Consider the following 19,268-nt stretch of genomic DNA (forward strand, 5'->3'; position numbering starts at 1 on the left):
GGATGGGTTTCAAAAAAATTTGCAATGGGTTCTCTGTCCGGTTGCTGGGTGGGCGTGGCCATGGTGGGCGTGGTGTAGTTGGCCTCCTGCACCCCTAGGGGGGGTGTTTTTTCCCTCCCCAGGCTCAGGAGGCTTTCCTCGAGCCCCTGGGAGGGCAAAAACGGCCTTCCCAAGCCTCCACGCATCCCCTACACTTACCGGCATCCAAAATGGTCCGCGTGGGGATTCCTGGGAGGGGCAGGTCTGGGTGAGCGAGGCCAGCCTGGAGTGGGATTTGGGGGGTTCTCTGAATAGTGCAGAGTCATAGCTAGAGGATCTCCTGAACCCCTGCAAACCCCCAGCAGCTCACCCCTGATTGTCAGAGACCTGTTGATCGTTTGTATATACTGCATGTGACACAACATGTATATACTGCATGTGACCCTAACATCAGAAACAATACATTTCCTTTCCTATGCCTAACTAGAAGTTTTTAACCTACTACCTTGCCCACTATACCAAACTGTCTCTCCTGGAGAGTTGGCTTCAAAAGAAATCGGCTCTTTTTTCCTCACCTTATTCTCTGTTACTCCTGGTTCTTCTCCAGAGGCAAATTTTGTCCCCAACCTATTCTGCTGGTATTTAAAGCTTCCCCTCACTCCTTCCCCCAAATTTCTCTTGCGTTTATGTTTACACTTGTCATTCAAACTAGCCACACTTGATTTCTCCAACGTCCCCATTTGGTTTGCTGAATAGATTAGATTTCTGGAAGACAGGTTTGGACACAGCGTATCTTACATTAATGTCATGCCATTTGTGTTTCTAGACTCTTCACGGTTTAATGGAGGGTGATGAAAAAATAACTCTGCTGGAGAGAAGTTCCTTAAGTCTGAAAGCTCTGAAGACTAAACCTCTGGTAAGAGATCAAAATCAGTTGATTTCAAATGTTTGAACGCTTTGTGAGATTCTGTGTTGAATATTATCTAAAGTCTTTGCTTGGCTATATATGCAGCTGAAACATATGCATTGAACAGTATGGCCCAGAACTTCTAACAACCTCCTTCTCCCCCAAGTACATAGATTAAGAGAGAAACTCCCCACTCGGTTTTTGTGATTCTCCTTTATCCCTAAAGCTGTGTCAATTACACTTGTCCCCTTCTTTGAAAGATCATGGGGACAGGGCCACTTAAAGCATAATGGTCTGATAGCTGCAAAGTCGCGTGTTGTTGCCGTGTTGTGACATGACGCTTTGAGCTGTGTTTGTGACTTAATTGTCAGGTTGGGGAGTGGGATGCAGCAGAGGCTCAATCCCTGTTTATTATACCCCCTTTCCATTCTTCAGCCTTTTCTCCTTAGAGATCTATTCCTTTGCCACCAAGAGATCTAGGAAGGACAATTTAAAGTGCTAAATTGGTATCTTTGTCACTTATTCTTGTCTGGAAAGTGCATCCCCCTTGCACACTATTTTTGTGGGAATAGGGGCCTTTCCTATTGCTGTGATTCTGTCTCCGTGAATCAAAGCTTCAATGGATAGTGATGTAAAAAAAACCTGTGCTATTATTGTACACGACCTTCATGAAAGGCAGGAGGTCCATCCAATTGGACTGCTGATAATTCATGTAGCACTTCAAGTACTGCTCTATCATGGCATTCAGTCTGTCTACCCCCCAATTGGTGTTCAGATGAAAGGCTGAGCTAAAGCCCTGGGATTACCCAATAGACCGCAGGAAGTCTCTCCAGAACTTAGCCATGAACTGGACCCCTTTGTCTGAGACAATTCTCCGTACTCCATGCAGGTGGTAGATGTGCTTCAGGAACAGCTTGGCTAACTGGTGGGCTGAGGGCAGCAGTGGGTTTCTACCGATTCTGTCCACCTATGTAGAACCAGTAGCTCTGAAGAGCAGCAGACATAGGACCAGTTCTATGTCTGCTGATGTTTTTGCCCACCCGCCCACCCGGGCTCTTACCTGACCTTTATTTCCTGATTTTTCAACTTCAGCTGCCGTGCGAGCCACAGCTGCAGTTTAAAAAGCAGGAAAAGAGGGCTCTTTCAAAGGCTGTTTCTCTGCACGCAGCGTGCTGATGATGATTTACAGGTGCGTGCTCGCAGCATGCAGGAAAGCACATCCTAAATCACCAAACCTTATAAATCACCGAACCGGTAGTTAACCCTGTCGTATCCCACCCCTGGCTGAGGGTAGTCTGCTGCAAGGTGTTGCTGTGATTCTGTTTCTGTGAATCAAAGTTTCAATGGATCACTGATGTAAAAAAACATAAATAAACAAATATATCTGTATTAAAAATCCAAATGCTTGCTGGAAAAATGCATGTTCTGTCACTGGAATGAAATCAATGCACACATACAGACACTGCATATGCAGAGATATGAAGAGAAAGGGGAATGATGATGACATGGAAAAGTGAATAGACGACAGCAAGTATATGTAGTATGGGAAGAAAGGGGTGTGGATTTTTTTCTGTTTTGTGGCCTTGAGTCTACAACAGTTAGATGTAATCTGTCCTTGCTGGTGAGCTTCCCAATGTACATGTGGGTCCTGTTGAGATACAAAATGATGGGTTATCTTGATTTGGCAAGATTCTTACTCTGTTTTGTTAAGTTTGTTGATGTATCCTAGCAGTGAACATATTTTTTTGCTATGTCCCACATTCTTAAGGGCCCTTCTTCACAATGAAACCTGTGAGACCAGTATGAAACATTATTTTAAAAACAGCATTCATTGTCATATTACTTTTATATTATAAACAAAATTCCAGTGTAAAATAAGAAAGAGCCTACTGGATACACACAAACTATTTTAAAAATCTGCTTGTTCATTATCATTGTAAAATGTGGCTAGGCAGCCATTTTGAAAACGGCAGCAATCCCATTTGCTGCCATGGATCATGTGATCTACCTTTTTAAAGAAAAAAATTAAAGTCATTTAAAATCGAGGGGAATTTATGCTTAGGCTGCATAGCGCTTTGAACACAATAATTTTGAGTAAGAGATTTAGATGATGTTTTATAGTACAATACAAAGCTACACTGTTAATATTATTGTACCAAATCCTAAAAATTAGATTGCAAGGTTACTACACTTCCCAAGGTTGTCAGGGAAGAAATGCAGAGCTGACTCAGACAAGTGTATACAAAAGTAACAATTTATTTTGTTTATATACTGGTATAATTAAAGACTCCTGGAGTAGATCCATCCTGCTCTGTTAATTAGTCTGGACAAGTGGGTTTCTTTGAAAACGTATATGTGGAAGAAGAATGAACTCTGTCCATAGTCAGTGCAGTTCAAACTGATTAGAGATTAAAATAATCCTTATGGTTAAAATAGTTTTAACCAAAACAAATGGTGGACTGGGGTAATCCTCTCTGTCATGCCAGTGTAACAGAGGTGGTATTCAGCAGGTTGTGACTGGTTATGGAGAACCGGTAGTGGAAATTTTGAGTAGTTTGGAGAACCAGAAAATACCACCTCTGACTAGCCCCACCCCCATCTATTCTCTGCCTTGTGAGTCCCAGGTGATGGACTGGGTCTTCTTTGGTTGCCCTGCACAGGAGAACGGAGCTGGAAAGCAGGGTAGTGGAGTGGGGAGGGAATGGAGATTTTACAGTATCCTTCCCCTGCCACGCCCACCAAGCCGTGCCTACCAAGCCACGCCACACTCACCAAGCCACACCCACAGAACCAGTAGTAAAAAATTTTTTGAATCCCACCACTGCAGTGTAAGGTTCAAAACAAAACAAAAAGAACTGCACTTGAGTCACCAGAATGCCTCAAGAAGAGGCTTGGAAAATTACAGTTTTTATTTGTACAAAGAAGAGCTGGGTAGACTTATTCCATATGCATATAGACAACGCGCAAAGAGCAAAGCCACACCTAGGTAAAATTTGTCTAGGATCTTATACACTTGTTTAGCCAATCAGAGACAAAAGTTCATTATTCAATGTGGGCAATGTCTTGCCCATGCCCTCCTCCACTTATCCATGGAGCGTTCCTTGTCCGTGCTCTGTCCATGCTTTGTTATCTTACAGAGTATCCCTTGTCCTTGTGTGTTCGTGCTTCTAGGCAGTCCCCCTTATCTATGGAGCAAAATGTTCCTGGAACTGCCTCCAAGGATGTGCCTAGCTCTGAAGTAAATTACAGAAGCAAGAAAACAGATAGAAAAGGATACAATTCTTTTACAGAATGAGTTCCCAACAAATAATTCCTAATGGTAGCAAAATAGTGCAAGCAACTTTTTTAAATAGCAAAGGTTAGATTGATTCATGTCAATATATCCTTTCACCAGGATACATTTGGGGCTCTTTTAGCAAAGAAAAGGCATGTGGTAGAATGAGAGTGAGAGGCATGTATCATGTATGTATCTCACATGTATGTCATGTTTGTATCTCAAGGATGAGGAATGCTGAAAATCCAAAATCCAGGTAAGTCGACTCTAGCCTCACATCACACCTAGGCTGTGGGGCCAGGCCACTCCACTTCCATTTGATGGCAGCTCTGATTGTGACTCCTTGTTAGCAAAATAGGGAGAAGAAGCCGTAAAATGGATTTCGCCTCATCAGAGGGAAGATGTATCCAAATTTGTTTCTGGAAGGTACAAATGACGTCTTGTCAGATGTGCCTCTGTTCAAAACCCAAGAAAGAATACCCCTGATTCTATGTTTGTAGAGAAGAGGTACTTTTACTGAGTTAGAAGTGATAGCAATGAAAGAAAAGCAAGATCTGAGGCAATAGGCGCGAAAATTACTTATTGAAAGTTATCCCAAGTTCCCTCCCCCAAAGACCCAGATTGGACATCCAATTTTCAGTGTCTATGGCCGTGATGGCGAACCTATGGCATGAGTGCCACAAGTGGCATGCAGAGCCATTTGTGCTGGCATGCGAGCTGCATGCAAACTTACCTCACTGCGAATGCCCGTGCCTCACAGCTGATTTTTTTTCCGGCTGGTTTGAGGCCTTTTTCGGCCTTCCAAAGGCTTGGAAAAAGCCTCTGCAAGGCTTCTCAGGCCGAATTATAGGCCAGTTTCATCACTTCCTGTAATACCGAAAGTGACAAAACGTGCCTATAATTCGGCCTGAGAAGCCTTGCAGAGGCTTTTTCCAAGCCTCTGGGAGGCCGACAAAGGCCTCAAACCAGCCGAAAAATCAGCAGTGATGTGCATGCAGTTAAAGGGGTGGGGATTGCGCAGGCATGTGCAGGGGATGTGGGGAGGGGGCACATTGCAACTCCTAATGATTCTTATTTTTTGTTCTCTGTTTATAGGGTTTCTGGTGACATGTTTGGCCAATGTAAAAAACAATAGGGTGAACTAACTAGACCTTTGGCTTGATTCAGCAAGCTTTCTGGATTGCCAGTGCTTCTTCTTTAGGAACAGCATAAAGAATATGATATCTTTCCTCTCTTCGGTCCTTGTGTCACATCAGTTACTGTTTCCGGACTTCCTGCTGTTTTCTCAGACTGTTTATCATGCTTACCAACCACCATAACCACCCTGGCCCCAATTGTGGCTGTTGTCACCAAGTTCAATCTGTTTTTCTTCTGCTTCCACCCCATCTTCCTGAGTTTTTTCAATTTTTTTCAATTAAATTTTTATTAAGTAAACATTAAAAACAGTTGAACACCGTGCGACTTTCTTGGCAATCATTTTGGCCATTTGTACTATAACATAAAAATAGATATAACAGTTAGTCTTTCCTTTTCCTACATTGTTAATTTAATGCTGGTTACATATTTGTTTCTATTTACATATATATACACTTATATACATATTTACAACCTAGCTTCTTTCCCACCTCCTTTTTCCCCTTATAGTCTTTATATTCATATCATACTTGTCCATTATATTTCATTTTCTTTAGCTTACAAAACTTTAACTTTCATTCCTATAAAGCATCAATGAGTTCTTCTTTTCTTCGACTCCAACCATTGATACATTTTGCTCCAGACTTCATAATACTCTGTCTCACCCTTATCCTTAACTCCTAGAGTTAGTCTGTCCATCTCTGCACGGACTAATATTTTCCTTATTATTTTGCTTTCGATGGGGGTGTCCTCATTCTTCCAGTTTAGGGCATAAATATGTTAAACCCATAGAAAAGGGATTTGATTGAGAAGATAAATATTCAAATAGTGAAAAAAATGAAATACTTGGGAATACAGCTAACAACGAGGTGCATAACAATTAAAGAGGACAATTATATTAATTTGATCAATCAAATAAAGAAGGAATTAGAAAGATGAAAAAATCTGCAATTCTCCTTTATGGGGAGAATTGCAGCAATAAAAATGAATATTCTACCAAAAATACCTTTTCTTTTCCAAAACGTACCAATAAAATTAGAGAAAAATATTTTGAAGATTTGAACAAAGAAACATTGAAATTTATTTGGCAGGGGAGGAAACCAAGAATCAAATTAAAACTATTACAAGATGCTAAAGAAAGAGGGGGGGTTGGTTTGCCTGACTGGGAGCTGTATTACCAAGCTGCTACATTAAATTGGGTGCGAGAGTGAATAAAATTAAAAAATAGGAGGTTATTAACATTGGAAGGCCATGATCTACAATTAGGATGGCACGCCTTTTTATGGGGCAAAAGATATAAAGCTAACCAGTACTTCCAGAGGCATTATGTAAGACATACTCTGCTTAAGGTATGGATAAAAATTAAACAGCAGAATTACATAAAGGCTCTCATCATTAGAAGCATTAGTGCATCCAAATTTTATGAACCTGGGGAAAGTTACTATATATAAAGAACGACTAAATGAAAAAGGGGAATTAAAATCCAAACAGGAACTGAAAGAAGAAGGGATACAATTTGAATAATGGGCATATCTGCATATCCAATCATGATATAAGAAAGATAAGAACGGGTGGGATATACAGAGATAATTTATGACATTTGATAAAATATTATTAGGAATAGAGGAAAAAGCAATTAAGATAATCTATAAATACCTACTAGAATATAAAATGGAGGAGGAGCAAGTTAAAGAAGTAATGATGGTATGGGCCAAGAACTTTGGTTACAATATTGAATTAGACAATTGGCAAAAGTTATGGGAAAGAAATAGAAAACTAACACTTGCAACTTCATATAAAGAAAACCAATACAAAATGTTTTACAGATGGCACCTCTCTCCAACAAGATTGACAAAAATAACTACAAATGTATCACTGCAATGTTGGATATGCAGCATGGCGATAGGGACCTACTACCACATGTGGTGGAAATGTATACAAGCAAAAGAGTATTGGTGGCAGATAAAGGTATGGATGGAAGTGATGATTAGTCAAAAAATAGAGTTTAGACCGGAAGTGTTCCTATTGGGAATTATAGATGAGAAATATAGTAAAGGAATAATATACTTAATGTTACACGTATTAACAGCTGCAAGTTTTTTCAATTTTTATTACCCACTTTCTCTAAGACCTTCTCACTCTTTCATTCGTCTATTTATTTCTCCAACCCATCAAAAAAGAAGAAAAGAAGAACCGATGTTTCCTTAATCAATAGAGAGGGTGCTAGAATACTGGGACATAGTATCACTGTTATAATCTCATTAAAAGAAAATGCTCTGTTCTACTAACTTCCCTTCAGGAAAGAAGGCTATGAAACTGAGTCTGTAGCACCTCCAGCTGGTAAAGGAAATAGCTAGGTTAATTTTTTTGTTCTTCTAAGTTCTCCCGCATGATAAAACAAAACAAAACGTAAACATAAAAGTTATAAATTTAAAGTATAATATGTTCACTACCAAATTTACAATTAAAATCAGTATAAAATTTAAAAAATGAACCCAACGTTTGGAGCATAGTCCTTGACATGCTATTCAAAACCTGGCCTGGCCCAGCAACCAAACTCTTTCCTGTTTTTGTTTTGGGCCAGTGATTGGTCTATCTATGTCTAGATTAAATCTAGAGTAATCTAGATTAAAGCCTTCTAGACATTCAGCAGCTAATGAAGGAAAAAGGAATCTGAAGGCAGAATTACAGTAGCAACATGGACCGTAAGCAGCATAAGCAGGAAAATTCAACACATTGAAAGATGAGATGAACTGATTTTACAATTGAGCATTAATGAATTGAAATGGCCTAGAATCGGGCCCCTTCGTTTGGAAGATCTTTTTTTTTTTACTACTTGATTTTTTACTACTCAGGACATAAAAACCAAAGGAATGGTGTTGCTTTTACAGTAAGGACTCTTCTTGGATACAATGTAATCAGTGACCGAGTAACATCAATTAAAATTCACAGGTGGCCCTTTAATATGATAATTATTCACATTTATGTTCAACTACCAATGGAGAACAGGAAGTTGACAGGTTTTATTTGCCAAGTTCAAGCTAATGACAGAACATGCAAGCAACTTGTGCAGCTTGTATTTTAAATATGGAATGTCAAAGAAGGATACAGTAGGAAGGAAAACATAATTGAACGATATGATCCAGTAATTAAAAATAAAGCAGAAGAATGCCTTATCATGATGTGGCTGGTATATCCTGCTGACCAATTATTAAGGAAAGGGATTTTTCCTTAATGGAAAAAGTGGTGATGGAGTGGTGCGGTGGCCTAGAGTTGGAGCTCTCACCTCACAATCAGGAGGCTGCGAGTTCGATCCTAGGTAGAGGCAAATATTTATCTCTCTGGGCACAATGAGAATATATCTGCTGAACAAAAACTCCACATTGGTGACAGGAAGGGTATCCAACCATTAAACACTCTGCTAACTCCATTAAGTTTCCCAAACTCCACCCTGCAAGGGATTATGGGGTTGTTAAAAGATGATGATGATGAATACAGATTGATGCATCCTGAGGCATGTTTTGCTGATCTCAGAGGCTCCATTTGGTATATTCAGATTTGGAAGATCATGATACGTAGTTGTTAGAATGCAGTACTCAGGCTATTTCTGCTGACTGCCAGCTGCCTCCAATTTGGCACTTCTAACCTCACAAAGCTCAAGGTCGACTCAGCCTTCCATCCTTCCAAGGTCAGTAAAATGAGGACCCAGAGTGTTGGGGGGCAATAGGCTGACTCTGTAAACCCCCTAGAGAGGGCTGTAAAGTACTATGAAGTGGTATATAAGTATAAGTGATATTCCTCTAAGTGAGTTATGGCTAACCTTTTCGGCACCAAGTGCCAAAAGTGTGCGTGCGTGCACCCCCAAAATGCAATGTGCATGCGTCCCCTGATCATGCGCCCCGTACATCCACAGGGATCCCCATGCATGTGTGCACCCCCAATCATGCCCCCTGCCCACTGTGCATGCACCTGTGTCCCACCCCACGCATGCATGTGCATCTCCTGTGCACACACCCTGCCTCCCCACATGTGCCCCACCCCCACGCATGCATGGCAGAGACCCGAAGACCAGCTGGGCCAGTGGAAGGCACGTGCGCACATGAGGAGCAAAGCTGAGCTGGGGCAACGGCTCACGTGCCCACAGAGAGGTTCTACATGCCACCTCTGGCATGCGTGTCAAATAGGTTCGCATTCACGATTCTAAGTGCTCTATCCTTCAGAAAGCACCAGACTGTTCAGTCCTTTTATTGAATGTTTGCAGTGAGTTGTCCTGCTGAATTTTCATTGTACATTGTAACTCTGGTTGTGTAGTTGATGACATTTCCCATGACTTTGTTTGAGGTAATTCCCCCGCTTCTTGAATGGCACCTTGCTATTAAATTAACTTGTGAGTTGTTGGGGAATTATCATGGAAATACTGTTTTTCAGAAAACTGTTTTTAAGATAGTAAATTGCTTGTTTACCATGGCTTATTAATGATATTTACTGTGGATGGGATTTTTTCCCTTTTGTACATAGGAATGTGGAATGACATGGAGAACATACTCATCTGAAAAACAAATGACACTCTTAAATCACATTTTATTTTATTTCATTTATTAGATTTATTTGCTGCTCATCTTGTTTTGAACATTTGCTTTCTTCTAATAAGCATTCAGGTACATCTAGTTTATTTGTTATTCTCTAAGCAATAGTATATTGACAGCGAAGGCCATGGATTTCATAAGTGTTCACAGATGGTACTGCAATCCCTACCACCAAGATTGCTCAGGTTCACTTTATCTTTAACACTTACTTCACTCCATGGTTTTGCTAAGTGGCACTTTCTGATTTGAAAACCAATGTCATCAATAGACCCTTTTAAAATAGAAAAGACACATAACAATGGTATCAACATGTAACTGATAAGATTTGTTCAAAGTAACTTGTCAAAACTCCTTCACAATTTTCTGGCATTTGCTTCGCCTTTTAAATAGGGAATGAGGTCAGTTCCAAACAGACGAACTTTATCCATTTCTCAACATTTATTATTTATTTCGCTTATGGCATACAATGTCAGGGAAATCTACACATGGTAGACCCAATGTAGTCCTGACAGCCGAGATTGCTATCGGTAGTTCATTCTGTTCAATGCTTGAATGCCTGTCCTTGGAACACCATGGGGGCAAACTAGCTTTGCACCAGCAAAGAAGCAGTGCTTGGCTTGCTGGCTCTTCCAGCTCATCCACTGGTCTCACCTCGCCATTTGTTGGGATGCCTCACATCTGGGCAGGTCCAGCACTGGCTTCTGCTTTCCATACAGATGAATGCAGATTTCCCATGAAGTGGTACCCGTTTATCTACTTGCAATATGGTACATTTTCAAACTGCTGGCAGGATAAGAGCTAGGAATCTAGTGATGGGATCTCACTCTGTCTCATGGAGCTGGGCTGAAAGCACTGGAGTAAAGACCATTTCTGGCCAGGAGTTCCAGTGTCATTAAGCCCCTGCACCACTGCATTCCCTTTCCTCAACACATCTATAATCTTTTAAAGCAAGCTTCGTATCTCTGAGGGAACTGACAATACGTCACTGACACTGGTTTATCCCTCCAAAAATGGGATGAAAAGTGACCAAGAAATAATATAGACTAGATTAGGAATAAGGATAATGTTGAAAATTTTACTATGCGATGTGCCATCCTCTTTAATTTATATATGTATTAATTGTTCTGTTACTGGATAATTGGCATTCTCTACCTGAAATTAGGTAGTTCTCTCCATTGAAAGGGCTTTTGTGTTGATATCCACAGTAATACTCTGATTCTGGGCTGTAGAGAACGCCTACAGTTCTCATGTACTCTGGACCTTTGTATACCTTCAGGAAAAAAAATAATTCTGTATATGATAAGGACAAGAGCAAGTCAAGAGAATTTGTCATGAGAGGAACAATATCCTTTCACAAAAGACTGAATATCTGTCAACTTGTTCTTCATCATATTTTTCAGGACATTATTAGGCTTACCTCGATGACGTTAATACGAAACATATTTATGGGTATAGGAAAGTCAGAATCCCGCCTGACATACACAAAATGGACCCTCATCACTGCAGAGAGAGAGAAAGAGAGGGAGGGAGAGAGGTTTTCCAGTAAGAGGTTTAAACTGCAGATTTCTCAGTACAAAGCAAACTAGATGGTGCTGTGTAGTCTTCTGCACAAAGGCTTCTGAAATAAGTAATATGTTTGGCTTTCAAGCCATAGGAATGATTTTGCTGCAACTGGAAGGATTAACTCTGGAAGCAAAACCTGCAAAGTAAGGAAGTGGGGAGTACTAAAAGATGGAAGGGAGAAAAACATTCATTTTCAAAACTCACCGAAGTCATGATTGCAACATGCTTCCCGAAGAGATATCTCTTTACATCTGGTGCAGGCCTCTGTGAGCTCTCCCAAGAACACAAGGGCAAGGAAGCTGGCTAGGAAAAATCCATGTGGTTTTGTAGTATCCATTTCTTGCCGCTTATGAAGCCAGTCGCTTAGGACAGAGGAGATGTTTTCCTTCTGCAGCAGTCTTTCTGGAAGAGCGTTGAGTGAGAAACACCAGCTGCAGATTGAAGGCAAAGTGGTGTTTGATATGGTCCTGGAATTGGTCTTAGGACGATTTGAGTCCTGAAATATAAGGAAGGATCATGGGTGCTTCATCCTGTGGGACAAATTGAGATTTAAAGCTTTGTCCCTGTGGGAATCGCTCTCCACGGGACCAAAACCTTAGCAGAGCCAGAATACCATGTCTGAGTTGTAGCGAAGAAATGTGTGACAAGTTAGGCTCAAAGGCACATCAGCTCTCAACAAAATCAGAGATTTATATGGGAGCCCAGGAAAGAGAGTCCCCTTCTAAGGGGAGATGGGTCTGAGGCATGGAGGAATACCTTTAGGATAAGAATTATTGTCTTCATACAGGTATTTTATTCTTGTAAATTTCAAATCTGTCATCCTTCTGGACTTGCATGTTCAACTCTATGCATTCTCTTGATAACCTTTTCCATAAATGTTTTGCTGTTGACTACTTCTTAGAGTTTCTTTCTTTCTTTCTTTCTTTCTTTCTTTCTTTCTTTCTTTCTTTCTTTCTTTCTTTCTTTCTTTCTTTCCTTCCTTCCTTCCTTCCTTCCTTCCTTCCTTCCTTCCTTCTTTCTTTCCTTCCTTCCTTCCTTCCATATTTATTTATTTATTTATTTATTTATTTATTTATTTATTTATTTATTTATTTATTATTTTTAACTGCCAGAATGAGGCCACCTTTTCTCTCTGTTTTATCATTGGCCAGAAACAAATCACTTTTGCTGTACTCTAATGGTAGTTATCGACAAACCAACAATTGGCCCAGATTCTCATCTCCCAACTTTTGCACTGCATGTTGTTATCCTGCAGCAACCCCCACTTGAGGATATTGGTCTCATATTTAGGCACTCCCACCCTCCGCCTATTCAATGTCCTGCAAGTAAGATAGGGCAGATCAAATCCATCAGCCACGTTCTCTTCTGGGACTATTTCTTGTTCTGTGAATTCTCTCCTCCATCTTCTAATACGTTTTTGTTCCTGCAGGTCCTTCAAGCATTTTTCTTTGTGTCATAAAATCTTCCTAGATCTAAGTTGATGAGTTTGGGGCACCTGTTCATTCAGAGGATGGTGGGGATTATTTTGTTGTTTGGTTCCCTCACCATCTGTTGCTACTACTCTCCTAATCCTCAGTGGAATAATACTAACAAGAGGATACACTTTCTCAATTGGTGTGGATTTATTTATTTATTTATTTAATTAATTAATTTATATCACTACCTATTTGCCCATGGTGACTCAAGGTGGCTTACAGTATAGAAAACGACATTTAAAACAATAAAAACCAACAAAAGGAATCAAATAAATTAATATAGTACAATACAACAAAATAACTTCCCAACTCCCACCCCACTGCGACAGCAGATCACATGAGCCATTTAATGGGTTCCATCCTGCTCTGGATTTCCCAGGCTGGTCTCAAGCCATGAAGAGCTTTAAAGGTAACAATCAGCACCTTAAAGTGCACCCAGAAGCAAATTGGTAACCAATGCAGCTCCTTCCTGCAGGAGAAGTGATACGTGCACATCGGAGTTTGAAGAGTGAGTGGCTGAGCACCACATACTGTATATTATAAACTGTATACTGTATATAATTCCTGATAATGTTATTCCACACTCTAACTTTAGCCTTAGTATTCAGACAATGTTGTTTAAATGAAAGTGTCCTACCAAGTCTCACACTGAGATACTTTGGTGCAGTGCAATGCTGTATTCGATTCTCTTGCCATGCAACTCGACCCCTGCACCTCGATTTCAAGGAGGAAAAACACACACCTGGGTCTTGCTTGGATTGGGCTGCATATGATTGATGGTATATAATACCGTCCTAATTTTTCAAGGGCTACAGTGAGTCTGACAACTAACATGAAAACGTGATCCTTCTGTGGGCTATATCATCTGCATAGATAAATAATGATGTATTGTCAGAGACCTGTTGATCATTTATATATACTGCATGTGACACAACATCAGAAACAATACATTTCCTTTCCTATGCCTAACTAGAAATTTTTAACCTACTGCCTTGCCCACTATACCAAACTGTCTCTTCTGGAGAGTTGGCTTCAAAAGAAATTGGCTTTTTTTCCCTCACCTTATTCTCTGTTACTCCTGGATTCTTCTCCAGAGGCAAATTTTGTCCCCAACCTATTCTGCTGGTATTTAAAGCTTCCCCTCACTCCTTCCCCCAAATTTCTCTTTCCTTGATTTTCATAGTTTTCATTCAAACTAGTCACTCTTGATTTCTCCAAGAACTGGCAGCATAATATGTTCCCATTTGGTTTGCTGAGTAGATTAGATTTCTGGAAGACAGGTTTGGACACAGTGTATCTTACATTAATTAATGTTAACAACTGACCATAAAAATCAGCCATTTGTGTTTCTGGCATAGGTTCTTCTCTTCATGGGGGCAGGGGGGTGAAGAAAAAATAATTCTGCTAGAGAAGTTCCTTAATTCTGAAAGCTCTGAAGACTAAACCTCTGGTAAGAGATCAAAATCTGTTGATTTCAAATATTTTAACACTTTGTGAGATTCTGTGTTGAATATTATCTACAATCTTTGCTTGGCTACAGTATATATGCAGTTGAAACATATGCATTGAACAGTTTGGCCCAGAACTTCTAACAGCCTCCAGCAACTTTAGGAGCCTTAAGAAATGCAGTGCTTGAACCAAGAATTCATTTTTATATATATAAAAAAGTGAAATGGAAGTATTAATTATTTGAATTTGGTTAATGAGGAACTGAAATATCTAGTTTTGGAGAATCAATGGTTTTCAGTGTAGGAAATATCAAATGTATGCATAACCTCAACTGAACTAATTCCTTAGAAAGTGTTATTTTTTTCTTATTGGTTTGTGTGAAAGAAAATTTAAAAAGAGGTAGACGATCCATTTTTTAGCACTGGTATAATAAATTAGGTAATTCATTCATTCTTGTTTCCTAAAACAAAACAAAAAGACTCTGTAGAGCGGATAACTCTGTAGAGGGCACCAGATGCAGAGCTGGGCAAGCGGGTGAGCAAGGAAGCGGGCTGTCAGAGAGTGGCAGTGATGGGCAGGGAGCTGGATGGAGAGCCGGGCGGGAGAGCGAGTGAGCAAGGTGTCAGAGGGTGGCTTGGTAGGTTGGCTCTGGTCCAGTGGTGGGATTCAAAAATGTTTACTACTGGCTCTGTGGGTGTGGCTTTGAGGGTATGGTGTGGCTTGGTGAGCATAGCTTGGTGGGTGTGGCTGGGGAAGGATATTGTAAAATCTCCATTCCCTCCCCACTCCTGGGGGAAGGTTGCTGAAAAATCCCTATTCCCTCCCCACCCCATTAACCTGCTTTCCAGCTCCGTTCTCCTGTGCAGGGCAACAAAAGAAAATCCAGCCGATCAGCTGGGACTCAGGAGGCAGGGAATAGATGGGGGCGGGGCCAGTTAGAGGTGGTATTTGCCAGTTCTCCAAACTACTCAAAATTTCCAGAACTGGTCAGAACCTGCTGAATACCACCTCTGCTCTGGCCCAAAGGCCAAACTGGCAGTTTGGCTGCAGCAAGGGATTGGGGGTGGGGTGGAAGGCAGGGAGGCAGTGGCAGGCAGGAGATTCCTATTTTGACACCCTCTACCATTGCCCCCATGCCTTGGGCTGTGTCGGATGGGAAGCGAGTGAGCAGGCTGTCAGAGGGCAAAGCGGCGGCAGTGGCAGCTTCCCATCTTGACCTTTTCACCACCAATGTTGCTCCTCTATGCCTTTTCTCTGGACCGAGCACAGAACAGGCAGGTTGGCGGCTTCGCAAGATTATTTTGTACAATTTTTTTGAAAGTGCCGTGGCTGTGCAGGTTTTTTTTTTTTTTTTAAGTTTTGTGACTCTGCAATTTTTTTAAAAAAAATGCCGCAGCTCTTCAAGCTTTTTTTAAAAGCGCCACCACCGCATTGCAAGGTAAAACTTGCAGAGCCACTCAGCCAGCTCTCCATGTGGTGCCCACAGCGAGTTACTCCCTGCAGCATCTGTCTGGGGTTCAGAGCTCCGGCAAAGAAATGGTGGCAGCGAGTTGGCAGAGGGAACTTGGCGGTGGCAAGAAGGCCACCCACTGCTGACCGTGTCAAGTTAGTGGTGTCAAATCATCCCATTCCAACCCAAGACTGAACAGCTACAAAAGAAGGATAGTATTAAATCTGAGGTCCTGGTGGATTATATTCTTAGTGTGAAAGTAAGGTTCCTAAAAGAAGGCTCTGTACCCAAGATTGGACAGCTGCAAGAGAAAGATAATATTAGATTTGTGGTCCCAGTGGATTATATTCTCAGCATGAAAGTAACTGCGGGAAAAAGAAGAGCTATGAGTATATTTTCTTTACATAATCATTTGTAAGTGCGCCTCCCATTTCTCTGTGTGCTTGGCCTGCATGTTTATCGGGCATACATTATATGGTGTAAGCGATTCTTTTTTTCCCTTTTCTTAATTTTACTGATTTATGCATCTCACCTTTTACCACAGGGCCTTTTCTGTTGCATCAGATCCATTTCTCAGAGCTCAACCCCATGAACATAGACATGGGATGGAAACTGATAATGGATGGAAACTGAACAAGGAGAGATTTAACCTGGAAATAAGGAGAATGCTGCCCAAAACAGAAGTATCCAATTAATTATAACAGAAACTGTTGTGAACTAAAGAAATGTATTTAATAAAGATTCATTTGCATAGCAGGATCGTAATCCTGCACTTCCTATTGGCCCATATAATGGCAAGTTATGATTGGTTCATTCCGAGCAATCTGATTGGCTGTTGGCGGGCGCGCCAAGATTCAAACGCTATAACGCTATCCATTGGTTATCCGGATAGTAGCTTACTCTATAAAAGAGTGACTGCTAGCCGGGGTTTTTGTCTCTGTTATGTTTGTGAATAAAGAGCTGAAGTTCACGGTTTACAGTCTGGTCTCCGTTCATTAAACCCATGCCTCAAACTTAACAGAAACCAACCAAAGTACCAGAAAAAACCAACCAGAGTACACAGAGCTTCGAGGAGGATTCGGAATCTATCAAGCTACTTTGCTTCCTGCAAAGATTTCATAATTGAGGTCTGACTTTTATCCCTTATGGGAGGGGCCATCACCTCCCAGCCTTACTCCTGAGGCACTCCTTCTGTTTCAGCTGCTCTCACCTTCTAGCAGCTCTGCGCAAACGCGCACTGGGAACAGGCTCCCCTGGGTCCTCTGCTTCGCTGCTGCCAGACTCCGAAGGCTCCAAAAGCAGCACCCCACTCTCAGGTGGTCCTGACCCCATCCCTGCATTGGATGCAGGACCCTCGTCCAAGTCCTCTCCAGACTCCTTGAGTAGTCCCCTTTCTTCCTCACTGTCCATCTGCACCGGCTGCCAGCGAACCACAACATACCAAGAGCAGGCAGCAACAAGCTGTTGTCATTTTCTGTTTATTTCTGCTGCTGGGGACATGTTGCTGCAATGCGCCCCTTCATTAAGAGGAACACCCCACTTCTGGTCCATTGGAAAGCCAAACCATCTGAAGCCTTCCTTTCTGGGAGAAGATAGGGACAAAGCAACTACAAGGCACTGGAGAAGCAGCGATTTTTGGAGGGAGGGTGTGTTCTTTCAATCCGGATTTAGTCCCAGGCCGGGGACAGAAACAACGCTCCTTGTATAGTTGATGACCTTTGCCATGACTTTGTTTTTGGATAATTTCCCCTCTTCCAGTATTGATGTACCATTCATTAGCTTTGGATACTATCGATCATTGTTATCCTTTGGATCACATGCAAAATTTTGGGGACTGTTTTACAGTAATTTAACTCCTTTCTTAGGCAGTTGCAGTCAGAGGGGAATGTGATCAATGCCTTGCACAGGTTACCTGTGATTTTCTGAGTGGAAATCCGAGGGCTGGTTTTGTCTAATAGAGCCTCACATGGCTGGCACTACAGGATCTTCTGGACCACCTTCTCCAACCCAGATTGACATCTTCAATACATAGATCACAATCAGAGTAATCCCAGATTTCTATGAAATAAATGGGACTGAAGGGAGATTAGGAGATTATGTCTTCCCATCACAGCACCAATCCTAGGGAAATCCCAATCCCTTTGTTGAGAAGATGGCTTCCTCTGTCTAGCTCATCCTTTCAGAAAGTGGTAAAACTGAGCTTTCCCATTCTTGAATGGCACCTTGCTATTAAATTAATTTGTGAGTTGTTGGGGAATTATAATAGAATTGCTGTTTTTCAGGAAACTGTTTTTAAGACACCGGTAAGTTTCTTTTTCTGTATATCACTTATTTTATTCCATGGTTTTGTAAAGTTGCACGGTTTGATTTGAGGTCTATTTTCATTAATCGACTCTTTTGAAATAGAAAAGACACACAACAGTGGTGTCAATATGTAACTGATAAAATTTGTTCACAGTAACATGTCAAAACTCCTTGACAATTTTCTAGGCATTTGCTCAACTTTTGTTTGTAAAGTTTTTTTAAAAACATACATCAATATCATGTCATGGGCAGTGTGGTATCTGAGTGTCATTCATTTTGATACAAAAGTAGTATTAATATAAATAAAAATTACATTAATCAGACTTAAGTGATCTAATGTTACTATATATATCTGTATCAGTACATAATCCTTCATTTTTCAATTATTCAATATTTGCTACATCCTTCTAATAGTAATAGCATTATTTTTGAACATACCTGATAACATCCTTTTTCAAAATCTGATCTTAACTTCTAACATTCACTTTAAATATGTTATGTAAAAATATGTATAACAATATTCCCATTTCTAATTTTTTAATCTATCCCAATTTTTAATACAGCCAATCATGTTTTTTTAAGAAGAAGCCTTCCTAGCCACACCTGATTTCTCCAAGAACTGGCAGCATAATATGTTCCCATTTAGTTTGCTGAATAGATAAGACTTCTGGAAGACAGGTTTGGACACAGCATATCGTATCTTAATGTAATGTTAATACTGTCCATAAAAATCAGCCATTTGTGTTTCTGGCATCAGTTCTTCTCTTCATGGTCTAATGGGAGGGGGTGGTGAAGAAAAAAATAACTGCTGGAGAGAAGTTCCCTAAGCCTAAAACCTCCAAAGACTAAACCTCTGGTCCCAGTGACCAATCCAGATTGGATCCTCAAACATTGATCCTGGGACACGTATATTTGCCTTCTTTTGAAAAGTCCAAGACATTTGCAAACTTCAGGATATAGTGATCTTGGCTGCTAAACCTATTTGTTTATTAATAGATGAGCAATTACGCTTTCATTCCAAATCATATGAGAACCTGGAGTTGTGGAATAACCAGATTTGAAAACAAGAGAGAAGATGTTTTGCTAGAAATCTTGGGCGAAATAAGAGATCAAAATCCATTGATTTCAAATGTTTTAACGCTTTGTG

The 19,268-nt window shown here is 40.7% G+C and overlaps 1 protein-coding gene across 1 annotated transcript; it reads right to left on the bottom strand.

Moving 5' to 3' along the window:
• Positions 1-9,912: 9,912 nt before the first annotated feature.
• LOC148132322 (metalloproteinase inhibitor 1-like) lies at positions 9,913-12,440 on the bottom strand. The gene is made up of 4 exons (XM_087954095.1): positions 11,648-12,440; positions 11,298-11,380; positions 11,033-11,150; positions 9,913-10,151 (listed from the first exon to the last, which is right to left on the bottom strand). The coding sequence occupies exons 1-4, from the start codon at positions 11,778-11,780 to the stop codon at positions 10,015-10,017; spliced, it is 471 nt and encodes a 156-aa protein (XP_087810221.1). The 5' UTR covers positions 11,781-12,440; the 3' UTR covers positions 9,913-10,014.
• Positions 12,441-19,268: the final 6,828 nt, after the last annotated feature.

This window comes from Notechis scutatus, chromosome 2, assembly GCF_049901735.1.
Source record: "Notechis scutatus isolate UNSWTSFEM ecotype Mainland chromosome 2, rNotScu1.2, whole genome shotgun sequence".
NCBI lineage: Eukaryota > Metazoa > Chordata > Lepidosauria > Squamata > Elapidae > Notechis > Notechis scutatus.